Raw genomic sequence first — 13,725 nt, 5'->3', positions numbered from 1 at the left:
CTGATAAGATTAAAAGAATCGATTTCTGTGATTTTATCTTTGCTCAAATGGAAACAGATGAATCTTTCGTTTCAAAGATTGTGTTTAGTGATGAAGCAACTTTCCACACTAACGGGAAAGTCAACCGTCACAATGTCTGTATATGGGGCACTGAGAATCCGCGGGAAACAACTCAGTATGAACATGACTCGCCTAAGGTGAACGTTTTCTGTGCCATTTCAGCCAATAACGTTTTTGGTCCCTTTTTCTTCGAAGGTGCTACTGTAACTGGACTACAGTGTCTGGAGATGTTAGAGAATTGGCTGTTCCCTCAGCTCGAACAAGAAGCACAACAATTCATATTTCAGCGCCACCACATTGGCACTTATCTGTCCGTAACTACCTGAACGTCAACTACCCGAGGCGATGGATCGGCCGCCAGGCAGCCCGTGACAGAGCACTTCATCACTGGCCTCCAAGAAGCCCTGATCTTACCCCCTGTGATTTTTTCTTATGGGGGTATGTTAAGGATATGGTGTTTCGGCCACCTCTCCCAGCTACCATTGATGATTTGAAACGAGAAATAACAGCAACTATCCAAACTGTTACGTCTGATATGCTACAGAGAGTGTGGAACGAGTTGGAGTATCGGGTTGATATTGCTCGAGTGTCTGGAGGGGGCCATATTGAACATCTCTCAACTTGTTTTTGAGTGAAAAAAAACCTTTTTAAATACTCTTTGTAATGATGTATAACAGAAGGTTATATTATGTTTCATTAAATACACATTTTTAAAGTTGTGGTATTCTTTTTGAATCACCCTGTATATTCGCTTTTTTATTTTTATATCACATATGTCTGACAACATTTGCATTGCAAATAGAGATTCGTTCAGGCACTTCAACAGTTATGTGGTACTGTCCTCCCAGTAAAGTTTATTATTATGCTGTAATCCCATGAATGTAACACTCTAACTTCTTCTATAATTTTCTCAACATCTTGTGCATTTGAATTGAAATCAGAAGGCTATGAGCATCAATCCTCAACTGTTTTCAACAATTGTCCAATACCATCAACTTAGCTGCCATGTGCTATACACAACTTGCCAGCTCTCACAAGAAAGTTCAAATGTCACCACCACCACCTCTGCCACTACAATGACCACTGTTGCCAGCATCACCAAATCTACTACACTAAAACTACTGCAACAAATGGAGTAACAGTAAATAGTAAAATCCTCCATGGCTTAAATTGTTTTCGATCCACTACAGGATATTTATGTAATCCTTATACATATAAATTTGTGCTGAAAATGCTGTGCCAAAGATACGGCATGTACTTTTCAGTGCAAAAAATGTGAATTTTACTATCATTCTGACAACAGTCCACAGAGCTTTTTGTACTACCAAAAATTTTCAATAATCTGGTAGCATTACACACTGAAGCCTCTACCTCTGATTTTGAAATATTATAATTATTTACTGCTTTTAGAGTTGCTTTACTTTCATACAGTTCATTCTTTCTATTCCTTATTTATCACAATTTTAAAATCCTTGTAAGGCCAGAGATAAATGAATAAAACACTTTGAAATGAAAAACAGCTGAAGTTTAATCTTAAAGTGAACAAATGTTTATTCTGTGCAATTATTTACTGATTCAAACATACGGATAATATTAAAGATCATATGAAAAGCAAAATGAAAGAATTTTGATCTATAATAATACAAAAAAACATCTGGTGGTGAGTTATTGCAGACTTCTTTTACATCAGTTTATGACTGTGACACTCCATAGATAATCAAACAATACCCTTATGAAACAGACCACTTACTCGGATGCTGGGCAAGAGTGAAGCTAAAAAATAATGTTTCATATCAAGTAGAATTTTTACATATTTTAAGAACATACACCCAAGAAACAAGTACAGAGTTTAAGAGAATCTTAATGACAGTATGTGCCGAAAATGAAATTAGATTCTTTTTTCATTAAGATAGTCATATAACCACCTAACTACATACTGCAATAACGTTCAGTGAAATGTACTAATTTTAGACCTTAACATAATATTTCTGCATGGTAAACTCTGAAGAAATAAAATCATAGTATCAGTCTTACCTCTGCAAAAGTCTCTGACCAATGAGATCAATTTCTTCTACAGGTGCTTTCATAATCTTCTTCTTCATTTCATTGTGCACATCAATGCCATGCTTTGCTCCTGCAATATCACTTGCAAGGTCATTTCTACTTAAATCTTCTTGGAGATCATCAAGGCGATCGAGCAAGTCAGCTGCTTGCCATATAAAATCTTCCAAGGCCTGTTGATGGCACAAGGCAATTAGTAATTACAAATACACCTATGAGTATTTTAGATAAATATTACAAAAATGAAACTGACCAAAATAATATGTTAAATACCCTAAAAAAATTCTGTACTTCTGAGCTAATATATGCTGGTGTCAAAAACTAAAGCAACAAACGGAAATTTTGCAAGGTTGCACTTATTTTGCCGCAAAACAGTGTGAACAGCAACATGCAGAATGGAGGACAAAAATGTTCTTAATTTTTTCTTAGTTAATTGATGTATGCACACATTCTGACAACTGGTTAATGTGCTCAGCACGCAGTGTGGCTACTTCTGGCACCAATACAGGTATGACTGTGATGGGACATGCTGTGAATGACGTTGTCATTCTCATGTTGAGGCAAAAGCACCCATTCTTCCTGCAGAGCTACTTGCACGTCTTTGAGAGGAGCTGATGGATGCTGATGCAAACTGTCTCCCTAATGTATCCCACACAAGTTGTATGGAATTCAAATCGGGATAGCGAGCAGGCCACACCATGTGCGCAACATCTTCCATTTCCAAGGAAACATCAGTCACCTGTGCTCTATGAGGTTGAGCATTATTGTCCATCAATACAAAGTCTGGGCCCCTCAGCACCTCACAACAACCTTGCCAATCCACCAGTAGGATTTCATGAAGAGGTGTTTGAGTGGTCAATATAATCCCTGCCCTCACCTTTAGGGATCCTTCTTGATATCGGTCTCTTTCTACAATGTTTGGGTCCTGAAATCATATTCCCTGTTCCATCCAGATGTGAATCTGTCAAGAATCACTCACTCTCCAGACCAAATTGGGACTCATCTGTGAAAAGAGTAATGTCCCACTTTACTCATGCCTGAGTGACATGTTGACGATGCCACTCTAGACATTCCCTTCTATGAAGACCCATCAGAGGTACACATACAGCAGGTCTCTGACAACAAATGCCACTCTGCTGAACCTTCCTGTACACCATTTGCCTCGATATGACACATGTAGTGGATGCTGCGAGGTCAGATGCCAATTGCTGTGCAGCACTAAGGCGGTACCATCATGCACTTACAGACAAATACAGGTCCTCTCTTTCTGATGTCACACATGTTTGGCACTGCCCTGGTCTTTGGGATACAATTCCAGTCTCTAAAAACTGCCACCACATGCAAGAAACAACAGAACAATTCACATTAAGCCACTGGTCGACATCAATTTGTGACTGTCCTGCTTCCATTTTTCCTATGGCCCTCCACCACAGAGAGTCTGGTAGGCACCCTCTCTGCACTCTATGAGGCGAGCATTATTAACCATCAATACGAAGTGTATACATTGACTATGGATGTAGGACTACCCAACAAACACTATCCCATCTGACAGGAGCCCTCACGTCATCGCTGGCTTGGTTGTCCATTGACCAGAATGCCATCTTCCGTGCACAACACAATTGTACAGACATCTGTTGACAGTTTTGTATGATTATGTAGAGAATGAGCACAGAAAGGTGAAACAAAGGTTTGTTGCTTTAATTCTGGACACTAGAGTACCTTGTAATTTAGGGTAAGTATGTCGTTACACAACATCTCATACAGGCACATAAGAGAACCTGTATTTAACTGAAGAGTACATCAAGCCTGAGTCAGAATTTTTATTATATCTCGCAACAAAAATCTAAGCACTGTAGAGAAGCAAATTACTGGATATGACCCTAATTCACACACAGAAGTAGTACTGAATTCTGAATATCTTTGAACTGAAGTAACACAGAAAAGGTAAGAATGAAACCATTAGAGTAAAACATATGGGAACACTGTTAAGATAGATAAGACGAAAAAAGCAACATTATGCAGCAGGCATACTGCATTATAACAATTTCATGAGTTACCCATAATACTCCATGTTCTGTTTGTACAAAAACAGATCTGAAAAATAGGCTAATTTACATAAATGAGTTACATGGAGACTGTGAAAGGATGTGTTAAGAAGTTGTGTGCAATATGTAAACGTTAACAGGGGCTGAAATGGAAAGAAACAACATAGCAGTAGTAGTAGTAGTAGTAGTAGTAGTAGTAGTAGAAGAAGAAGAAGAAGAAGCTGTTGTTTTCTGGTGAAACAAATGAGAAACATAGGGAATGGTACAACCTCATGTGTCAGAATATGCAAATCAAGGTAGAAAAAAGGCTGTTCAAAAAATATGGTTCAAATGGCTCAGAGCACTATGGGACTTAACATCTGAGGTCATCAGTCCCCTAGAACTTAGAACTACTTAAACCTAACTAACATAAGGACATCACACACATCCACGCCCGAGGCAGGATTCGAACCTGCGGCTGTAGCAGCAGTGTGGTTCCGGACTGAAGCGACTAGAACTGCTCGGCCATAGCCACTGGCAAAAAAAGCTGTCAGTCATGGATTTTCATTATAGATACAGAAAGTCAACATATCAGAATTGGTGATTTAATGCCAGAGTAAGTCAGTAACTACTCCAGGATGGAAGGGACACCTGCGTTATTACATTACAGCGGTATCAAATGGGATGGTGAAACTATAGCTATGTTTCTTGCTGTGATAGTATTATGAAATTTTTGCTATGACATATACATAGGATTCAAGATACTTTTCATAGATAAAAACGAAAAATCAAAATGAATGACTTACCAGTCTCATATCTATCCACTGCGAATGGTCGTAATGCAGCGTTCCTTCCAAGTCAGATGTCAACTGAGAAGTATCAATAATTTTTGGCAGTGCTTCCAGGCTGATCATGTTGGTCTAAACACAAAACAGAAACATAATATAATGAATGAGCATTATGTATGTATGTGACGCTATTATACACACACCAAAAAACGTTTTGCATCACCTCAGTTTCGAGAGTTCCAGACCCTGTACAGAAAATTGGAATAGAGATCAACATAAACATCATTTCTGCCCTTTTTATTGCTCATGAAAACCACAAATTGCATGTTGTACAACCATACAGAGATACCTTCAGAGCTTTTGGTCCAGATTGCTGTACACACCAGTGCCTCTAATACCCAGTAGCACATCCTCTTGCATTGATGCATGCCTGTATTAGTCATGGCATACTATCCACAAGCCCATCAAGGCATTGTCTGTCCAGATTGTCCCACTCCTCAATGGTGATTCAGCATCCCTCAGAGTGGTTGGTGGGTCATGTCGCCCATAAACAGCCCTTTTCATTCTATCCCAAGCATGTTTGATAGGGTTCATGTCTGGAGAACATCCTGGCTATTCTAGTTGAGTGATGTCATTATCCTGAAGGAAATCATTCGTAAGATATGCACGATAGGGGCGCAAAATGTCGTCCATGAAGATGAATGCCTCACCAATGTGCTGCTGATATGGTTGCACTATCGGTCAGAGGATGGCATTCACGTATTGTACAGCCATTATGGCGCCTTCCATGACCACCAGAGGCGTACGTTGGCCCCACATAATGCCAACCCAAAACATCAGTGTGTCCTAAGGCATTCAGCCAGAATGGGTTACCTCCAAACACGTCTCCGACAATTGTCTGGTTGAAGGGATATACGACACTCATCAGTGGAAAGAACGTGATGCCAATCCTGAGCGGTCCATTCGGCATTTTGTTGGGCCCATCTGTACCGGGCTGCATGGTGTCACGGTTGCAAAGATGGACCTTGCCATGGACACTGGGAGTGAAGTTGGGCATCATACACCCTATTGTGCCCAGTTTGAATTTTAACACGATGTCTTGTGGCTCCAAGAAAAGCATTTTCAACGTGGTGGCGTTGCTGTCAGGGTTCCCCCGAGCCTTAAGCCATAGGTAGTGGTCATCCACTGCAGTAGTAGACCTCGGGCGGGCTGAGCGAGGCATGTCATCGACAGTTCCTGTCTCTCTGTATCTCCTCCATGTCCTGAACAACATCGCTTTGGTTCACTCTGAGACGCCTGGACACTTCCCTTGTTGAGAGCCCTTCCTGGCACAAAGTAATAATGCAGACGTGATTGAACCGCACTACTGATCGTCTAGGCATGGTTGAACAACAGAAAACACAAGCCGTGTACCTCCTTCCTGGTGGAATGACTAGAACTGATCAGCTGTCGGACTACTTCTGTCTAATGGGCACTGCTCATGCATGGTTGTTTACATCTTTGGGCGGGTTTAGTGATATTTCTGAACAGTCAAGATCTGTGTCTGTGATACAATATCCACAGTCAGTGTCTATCTTCAGGAGTTCTGGGAACCGGAGTGATGCAAAACTTTTTTTGATGTGTGTATATCTGGTTTCAGCATCAGTACTAGCCCAGAAGGCTAAAAAGGTACATCTTGCAATACAAACTGGAGCCAAAGATAAGTGTAAATGAAGGAGACTAATCAGCAAAAAAATAATATTACAGACTGAATCGAAATTATTTGTATAACTTACAGCCTTCAAATTCTGAAACAGACATGGTTAGTAACTCCACCAACTCGCTTGCCGAACCACCGAACCACTTCCAATTGATATGACTGTGTGTTGACACCTGCACTAACGGAGTGTGGGCTGGCAGGCAGCAGTCAGAGGCAGCAGGTAGAAGTCTGTGGTTGAACTAACAGATCCAGACCATGAACCCAACTGTAGGCCCATTAACCACACACAGGTGAATGACTTTGGGCAGATCCACTTGGTGGACCGGTCAGCAGACTCATGCACTATGTATGGGGGCTTTAACACCACTGTGTTACATAAGCTGCCACTATAGAAGTGTAAGAAATCTATTGTCAAAATGTAACTACTGAACATTATAAGAAATATAGGTTCAGGTTCCACATAAATAATGAAAAATTACAAAAAAATGGCTCTGAGCACTATGGGACTTAACTTCTGAGGTCATCAGTCCCCTAGAACTTAGAACTACTTAAACCTAAATAACCTAAGGACATCACACACATCCATGCCTGAGGCAGGATTCGAACCTGCGACCGTAGCGGTCAAGCGGTTCCAGACTGTAGTGCCTAGAACCGCACGGCCACCCCGGCCGGCGAGTTACTGAGTGAAGTGAAGTTTTCAGCAATGACTTGTCTTAGCAAGGGTCCAGTAACAACTGAAGGAATGTGCCTCCTTAAAAAAATATATATTAAAAACATTTTGTCACTTCTTTACATTCAGTAACCTTGCAATGAAACTTATGCTTGGACTAGGCAATGGTAATTTGCCAAACTGAAAACACGAAGACAAGAATATCAGATTGACTCTTCCACACTGTGGTAGCTTTTATATCTATATGAAAGCTTCTGCAGGAATAAAATTGTATACTGGTTTGGCACACAGTTATAATCTGCCGAGAAGTTTTGGAAAAGTGTACATTCAGTTGCACAGCTAAATACTGATTCAGGAAAACAATGTTTTAGGCTGTGGCTAAGCCCTTTATCTGACACCATTTCTGTCAGGGGTGCTAGTCTTGATAAGTATGCAGAAGAGCTTCTCTGAAGTTTGGGAAGTATGAGGTATAGTCAAAACAGTTTAATCACATCCATGAAAAAATTAAGTTAGGTAATCAAGTTTTTGTTGGTTTACAGGTACAATCCGCAGTTCCGGTACACACTGAAACCCCCTGCTACAGCACTGTAGCATGCCACTACATCACGCCACCCATTCACAAAGAGGAGTATCAGTCAGTCATTTGTTTTCTGCATTTGAAGGGGCAGAACACTGTAACAAATCATACTGAGTAGGTGGAAGTGTACGGCGAGACTGCAGCATCATGTGCAATGGAAGTTACATGGCACAAACACTTCCAGTGTCATCAAACAAGCCTGAATGATGAAGAAGGAAGTTACACAGACTGGGCATAGCACCTTAGAGAAACAGAGTGAACATCTTACAAAAGTTTTTCATTACAAATTTCAGATTGAGGTCAGACACATGCTATCACTAGTGGTTTTCATTTTACCAAGTCATCGCTGGCAAAAAAAAGTGAAGTACTCAGAAGAGGAGGACGAAACTAAATTACACTTCGCGGGTTTAGGGAGCACGCACTGTTATTTCAGTGGTTACAATATCGAGTCAAATTTGCAAATAACTTGACACTAAGAGCCTACACATGAGTATGACATCATCACAATCCTTCTGGTTTACATGCATGCACTGATTCAGTTGAGAAGGGTGTCATGAAACACTCCTGAGGCACGCTGCCCCACAACTGTTGTAAATGGTTCCTGATATCGTGGACTTTCGCACTGAGACGGAGGTAATGGCCGAGCTGGCCTCACACATGTTCATTCGGGTGCAATACAGCGATCTCACTAGCCACAGGAGTACGTCAACGTAATGCATACAATTGACAGACACACCTGCCGTGTGCAGACAATCATTGTCATGTTAAAAAATGGCACCATGTTACTGTGGCATGAGAGGTAATACATAAGGATGCAGGATGTTCTTTACATACCATTGTGCCATCAGAATCGCCTCAATCACTACCAGCCGTGACCTGAAAACATACCTGATGGCTCCCTACACCATGATGCCGGATGTACTGGCACCCATTCACTGCCCAAATGGTCCACAAACTAGCTCGCCGACCCACTCGCCAATCCGTCTGACTGTGTGTGGACACCTGAACTAATGGAGTGTGGGCTGGCAGGCAACAGTCAGAGACAGCAGGTAGAAGTCTGTGGTTGAACTAACAGATCCAGACCATGAACCCAACTTTAGGCCCATTGCCCACACACAGATGAATAACTTGGGGCAGATCCATTTGGTGGACTGGTCAGCAGACTCGTCCACTATGTATGGGGGCTTTAACACCACTCTGCCCCTCTGAAGTACAATTGACTGCTGAACAAAATGTGGCTCCATTCATCAGCAGCCCATGCTTCCTACTCATGGCACCACCCGAAACATAGCAATTTGTGTTGTGATGTTAGTGGCAGGGACTGTAATTCCGTAGTCTGACTGCTGCTGTTATCCAAAGAATGGTGTGGGAGATGACATAGAATGTTGGAGGGAGTCCATTACTTTCTCTTGGATGGCAGGCACAGATACGAAAGGGTTATGATTTGCTTGTTGCACAATATGGTGATTTCCTCTTGTCGCTGACAGATGTGGTCGACCCTAACCTTGACAATGAATATGTCTGCCTTCACTTTCCCAGGCAGTCCAACATAAGGCCAATTACATGTCCGAATGCCCCATATAACTGAATATTCAATGAGGCCCCTTTCAAAGTCGGTCAGACGCTGAAAATGCTGTCCTGCACAGGGATCATTCAACATCTAACGCCATTCACACTTCTTACGTACTCTACACAAAGTCGTAACTACATTAAACACTAACAACCCTAACACACTCTGGTGGCGTTAAACCCATCACAGAGAACTGCAACTCTAATCGTTTACATACCCGCCAATGGGGTGTATGTGTACTAAGTTACACTGACGACAGATCATTTTTTATCAGGCAGCGTAACTCTCCAGCTGAAGAGGCCCAGAGAGGCTCGCATAATGTGAAAATAGTTGGAATTATATGATCACAGGAAGAGTGCCTCTCCAGGCTTCGTCAGTGGACAAGTTAGTATGCAAGATATTCAAATCATCTGATTGTGTTTTGGCAGTAAGCCGAAACCGGCAATGATAATACTTCTGTGATAAAAAAGGAAGAAGTATGTGTCAGTCGGTCTCTATGAATTCCAATCGAGGCGACAGTGGAAAGGGAAAATTAGTCACAGATCAGTTTTCAACATGTTGCACGACATCTTTCAGTTGACAGTGGTCGTCGCACACTGGGTTCCGCGACTGCTCACACCCACTCGAACTACTCGCGCAAACGGGGCATTACCAGCAACATTGCAGCTACACTCAGGCCACTCCAAGTGACTGCTTTAGGCCCTCAATCACCATGGAGTGTGACTCCGAGACAACGGAGCAAAGCAAGCAATGGTAGCATGTGGATTCACGATTGCCAAAAATGACGAATACCCAACCATTATCGGGCAAAGTGATGCGGAATGTTTGTCGGGACTCCCATGGTGCCTTGGTAACAGACTTTGCTCGTAACAAGCAGGACAGTCCTGACGTGGCTGTGTTATGCTTCAACACGAAGTGTCGCGGGAAGGCGTCCTAGGCACGTTTGTACTCCACGAAAAGGTGTCAACTCATTCCGCACAGGACACAAATCACGTAGGCTGCTTCCTTGGGCTGTCAAATTTTGCCTCAGGCACCCAGGGACTTCTTCTCCCGGACGAAGAAACAATTTCATGGCAGGCATTAATGAATTTTCTAATACATTTCCACTAAATAGGAAATACTTCATTCTGAAGCCAGTGGCGGTTCCAGAGCAACATTCTAAATTATCTCAGAAGCGACTGGCTTGTGGATTATGTTTACAGGAAGGTTTATGCTTCTGCTGTGGTTTATTTTTATGGCGGTTTTCTGTATTGATTGTTGTATACACTATACATTTTTCGAACATTTAAACTATATTTTTGAATAAGGCAGCGCTGTTTCGTTCGAAAGTGGATGTGACGCCATCCTGAAACACGAAGCGGTGGCTTCCCGTTTAGCTACAGTAGCAGATGGCCATTTAATAAATTGTCGTCCTGACTGAGCGTTTATGGAGTAGATGCTAGTATGTTGGTGCAAATATCGTTCAACCTCATCACGTGGCATCCTGACAACAGAGCCAGCTTTCGACATCACGCGGTCTTCATAACGCTTTAATTGCGCGCCTTTTAGAGCCGCTTCAATATTAGCGCATGTTGGCCTTTTTTATCGCTTTCAAACGCTAGTCTTCGAGCACCGGAATTATGAGACTCTCGTATTTTGGCAGTGTCAAACACCCAACGCACAGTGTGAAAGAATTTTGGAAGCATTACGCATATAACCTCGGATCCGGAACAGTAAAGCGATAACACCATGTGTTAAAAAGTTAAATGTAAGACTCTCATTTCGAAACTAATGGCGCCTACCAATTTTCATGGAAGCTAAGGCATATACAGAAAGCACAATAACACAGTTGAACAGAGTAAGATTGTATCTAGATACTGTCATTTTTCCACATAATCACCATCATTCGTTGAGCATATTTGCTTACGCTAAAGAAAAGAGCTTGCATGTAATGCAAGTAAAAACCTGAACCAGTGAAGGCTAGCCTCTGACTGATTACAGTACCTGAGTCTGGAACATGATGGCCATGTTGTCCATCTTTGATAAAAATCTGAAGGTTCTACATCAGAAGCACTACAGTAGATTTGGTCAGACAGTCCAGCCAAATTTGGTAATGAGTTCCATGATCACGAAACTGTTGTGGGGTCTGGCGTTACCGTGCTACGAGCGGAAATTTGTCTTCTTTTATGGCCTTTCATCTTAGTCTGCGTCGTTTTGTAACGCGACATTCAGACACTTTCTTGGTCGTAATACGCCGATTATAGTTGAGCGAGACGCTGTTCATTATGGGTAACGGCAGGTGACCAGGGTCAACCTGTGCGTGACTTGTCAAGCACTTCGTATAAAATGCAGTTCCCACCGTCTCACATCGCTCACGTCTATTGCGTCGTCTCCATACAACTTTAGCAATCTGAAAAACTTACTGCACATCTCCGTTTACGTTCAGCTTAATTTCAGATGCATGCGATCTCCCTTTCTGCTGCTAGCCGTTACAAAACAACGAAACCAACAGAACATCAGCGAAAATATTAATAAATTAATACTACATAATCTGGCTGGGACACTCAAAGCCAACACAAAAAAGAGGCACTACTTTCGAAATGCACTAGTACTCAGTTTCAACACTACAGTGGTACAAAGGACTGGCAGACTACATACAGACTTATTCAAAGAAGGAACAACTTTCTATCTTTAAAAAGGAAGTGGTAGAATTAAACAAGTAGTGCGGTGGGGCTGACGAACATTTATAACCACACTAACAAAAATCAGTAAAACCATTATTCCAATTATTATCTATGGAAGCGAAGGACAAAAAATAATTCAGGGGCGTAGTTAACTTTGTCACTTGCCTAAGGATAAACAGTACTTGACACAAGGAGATCACAGTCCACACGTACAAGAATACTGCCCAGGATCGTCAATGAATTGTACAATTTTAGACTTACATAAGTTTATTTCCAGGAACGTGAACGTCCCCTCATACGCTCGCATACTCGAGGACACAGTGAAAATCGTTTTTCGATCAAGCGATATCGATAGGTATGTTATCTCGTGTCTCCCATATCTGAACTCCTTTCTCCTCTATCTATTGGACATGCTGAAAAGGGAGGGGGGGAGGGATGAATCAAGCGGCCCTGTGCAATTCTTGGCCGAACTGATATAATATTCACTGATTTAAATGTTTTGTATTACTGTCTCAAACACTGAACTGATCTTTCGAAATTAATTTGCTGAGAGCGAATTCCTTGGCAGCGACTCTATTAGGTATAGATCCACTATCCAGTAGTGACATATGAAGAATTAGGTGATGAATTCAGTGGACTACGATAGAAGGACGTATACAGCATGACATATGGAAGTTTGGGTCGGTGTGGGGAGCGTACATGGATAGCAGAAAGCAGGAAATTTAAGTTAGAGTCCCGGTCCGGCATAAATTTTCAGTCAGTATTGGGTAGCAGATCTATATAGAAAATAGGTGACGTAAAGGCATTCACAGTAACCGGATTAATTCCGAAATGATTTCTTACAGCTGTGGATCGTCAACAGTGTCTGTTCTTTCAGACATGCACGTATGTCTTGAATTAATCACCATCATCACCACCACTACCACCATCACTGACACGCAAACCGGTTTGGAATTTGCACGGTGTACACCGCTTACATACTGACTCAGCCTATGGAGTGTCTTTTTTCAATTTGGTATCCTCAAACATGTAACATGTTCACCACATGAATCATCGAGTATAATTATTCCTTAATCGCCATAGCAACTGCAACTGGCCATGAAAACTGCAGCATTGTGAAAGTAGTATGTAGTAAGTGTCAATCTGGCATAAAATGTACTAAATGCTTGGATATACTAATGATTAGTATTTCAGTGCAGTCACACGAAGCCGGTAAGAGAGCCCACGGCTGTAATAGAGAGTGTCCATGGGTTTAGGAGAGCCATACTCAGAGTAACGCAGAACCTCAGTGGTCCCACGTGACAGGATACTCGTACAGGATCTTACAGCGATGTTACGATACTTTAGTCAGCAGCAAGACAAGCATCCAAAACGACAGTGCGACGTCGTCTCAGTATTACGGACTGTCACAACGGCGACCATTGTTGCGACAGTCCAGTCAGGTACACGAGCAATGCTGAGGTTTGCCCAGCGGCAACATCGGACACAGGAGTGGACACACATCGTCTTTCCAGAAGAAAACCAGTTCTGTGTACAGCATCAAGATGGACGTATTCGTGTGTGGAGGCTCGGAGACGATCGAACGTTGCCAGATTGCATTCGTTAACATCATA

General features: G+C 42.1%; 1 protein-coding gene across 1 annotated transcript in view; it reads right to left on the bottom strand.

The window, feature by feature from the left end:
• LOC126480962 (kalirin) overlaps positions 1-13,725 on the bottom strand; it is a 1,643,174-nt gene that overhangs the window by 1,316,809 nt on the left and 312,640 nt on the right. Inside the window, exons 4-5 of the mRNA XM_050104391.1 lie at positions 4,952-5,065; positions 2,095-2,294 (exon numbers count right to left, since the gene is read on the bottom strand). Of these exons, the coding sequence (XP_049960348.1) occupies positions 2,095-2,294; positions 4,952-5,065 (314 nt within the window). The remainder of the gene's footprint in view (positions 1-2,094; positions 2,295-4,951; positions 5,066-13,725) is intronic.

The sequence above is a fragment of the Schistocerca serialis genome, chromosome 5, assembly GCF_023864345.2.
Source record: "Schistocerca serialis cubense isolate TAMUIC-IGC-003099 chromosome 5, iqSchSeri2.2, whole genome shotgun sequence".
NCBI classification, from domain to species: Eukaryota; Metazoa; Arthropoda; class Insecta; order Orthoptera; family Acrididae; genus Schistocerca; species Schistocerca serialis.
Note: the sequence above shows the minus strand (reverse complement) of the source record. Positions and strands in the feature narration are given on the sequence as shown.